This window comes from Perkinsus marinus (assembly GCF_000006405.1).
Source record: "Perkinsus marinus ATCC 50983 genomic scaffold scf_1104296937686, whole genome shotgun sequence".
In the NCBI taxonomy this organism is placed as follows: domain Eukaryota; phylum Perkinsozoa; order Perkinsida; family Perkinsidae; genus Perkinsus; species Perkinsus marinus.
The window spans coordinates 1-2221 of record NW_003213766.1 but is presented as its reverse complement, the minus strand read 5'-3'; the positions used below and the strand labels follow the sequence as shown (position 1 = coordinate 2221).

General features: G+C 45.6%; 1 protein-coding gene across 1 annotated transcript; it reads left to right on the top strand.

The window, feature by feature from the left end:
• Positions 1-101: 101 nt before the first annotated feature.
• Pmar_PMAR000998 (conserved hypothetical protein) lies at positions 102-830 on the top strand (the record flags this gene model as incomplete). Its single annotated transcript, XM_002783034.1, has 2 exons — positions 102-220; positions 445-830. Coding segments are annotated over 2 exons (505 nt in total), but the record flags the coding sequence as incomplete, so codon positions are not given.
• Between the last annotated feature and the right edge of the window lie 1391 nt (positions 831-2221).

Sequence of the window (2221 nt, the reverse complement as noted above, 5' to 3'; positions counted from 1 at the left end):
GCATGCGGCTGGTTAAAAGAGGTGCTGCCAAGGCGTTGAAACCCCATGTTCCGTTTCAAGTAATGTCTTATCGAAATCGATGAAGTCTACGGACCTTTCAGGGCGTCCTCTTATCTGCTGAGGGGAAGTCCTATCTGTCGGGTGGTGATCGAGAGATCGTTGCGAAGAGCGGAATTGGCGCTATAAACTGTTCCTGGAATCGCCTCGATGAAATTCCGAAGTAAGAGAGTCTTTTATGGTAGTGTTGGGATATGTGTTTGCTTTCTCCAGTAAGAATATGGATACACGTATTGATATCATAATCTACCCTTTGGTTGCTCAGAATATTACTAATAGAGTATTTTGAATTGCCGAAATTGGTACACGGGGTAGAAGTGTGCAAAAATCACGGAAATTTTCTCACAATTTTTGTATAGTCACCAAAGCATATGCACATTTTCTCAGGCGCATGAAGGTTCCTCCTCATCATTATCGTTTGTTGCCGATGACTCTAGTCGCGGCGAATCCTATAAATTTCGGCAAACGTGGAAAACTCTGTACGGCTGAGGCGCTTTGCGCAGCTGCGTATATAACAGGGTACAAGGACTTCGCTGAGGAAACTCTCAATGCAAGTTTCGGCTGGGGAGAAGAGTTCTTCGAGTTGAATCGCGACGTGCTGGACTTGTACGCTGCGTGTAGCAGCTCTGATGAAGTTGAGGAAGCGGAGAAGGACTTCTTGCGGAGCCTTGAGGAAGAGGCTGCCCATCGGAAGATGCGAATGATGCCCTCTAGCGACTCATCGAGTGATGAGGAAGACTATGAAGAGGAGGAGACGAGAGAAGTTGATGCGTGTGGTAATTATATCGAAAAATAACAATACCAACGTTCCTGCGACTCGCAGAATTGTGTTGTGAGTGTATTGATGGGACGGCGAGTGAAGTGAAGTTATAAAGATCTCTATCTTGATCTATCCAGGGGGATTTTGTCATTAGCTTCGCACATACGTGTAAATGGGTAGAAGTAGTAACATAGTCGTTGCAGTTTCGATGTTCTGGTTAGTGAAAGCAGCGATTTGCCTGTTGGTATCAGCTGGGGGTGAACGACCACTAACGACGCAACAGATCAAGTTGGAAGCGCCCAGTTTGACTCGAGAGGTGCATCGTCGTCGATTTTGCTATTAATAGCGCCTTTCAGGATATGTATTCGGATGCTCTGCCGAGGCAGTATCGATGTGATGGCTGTCGAGCGATTGCATATCATATCGATAGAGCGCTTTTGAAGGACGCTGAAAAAATACGTGTACCAGGCGTTGGCGGCGTTTACTGGAGTTTCACGACCCGTTTAACGTGAAGTGGCGTAATGCTTGATGTAAATCATAGTATATATTTCTGCGATCGAATATTGAATTCACACAATTGTTTTATGCGAAGCGAATAGTGACATATGTTTTTCACTAGTGTTTTTTCGTATCACGGGTGAAACTCCACTATTTGAATATTACAGCTTTGGCGAGCTGCCGATGCTCGCTAAAATTCGAAACGAATTAGTCCCATCATGAGACTCTCTTGTAGGCTAAAAAGATGCCCGAATACGAGATCATCGATAAACTCGATGCGCTTTGCGACGATAAGTCCTTCGAAGGCTATGGTGTCAGACGCGGGGTGAGCCGTACCAGCACCCAGAGGGCCGTGTAGCTGATATTATGGAGAATATATAGACTAGGTTTTGGAGACAAAGAAACGGAGATCGGAATCTTTGTGATGATCGCGGGTTCGATTCCAGGCACGCGCCTTTTTCAAGCATTTTCCGCTTGATAGTAGTCACGGCGCACAATAGTCTTGGCCAATATACGACATAGGCCGGGTTTGGCGATTTAAAACTATTATTACATTATTGAGGAATTATTTCCACACTTTTCGTCTCATTTCAGAGTAGTGGCGAAAATGTGTTGTCTGGTGTCGGCATCAACCCTCCAGAGACTTTGCACGGCGGCAGTGGTGGCTCGATACAGATGGGGGGACAGCAATGGTCCAGACGACTCGCGTCTATGTGTCGAGAGCTAGTTGGTGAGATGCTATAGAAGTTTCAAAATTGGGCGGCATGTGTATTTTCCGAATTTAGTGTGGGGGGAAAATATGCACATGGTCAACAACATGTGTCGGTGACAATCATGATATTTTCCGAGTTCACTCGCCTTATCGGAGTGGAAAATATGCATACGTCAACTACATGTGTCAGTGAG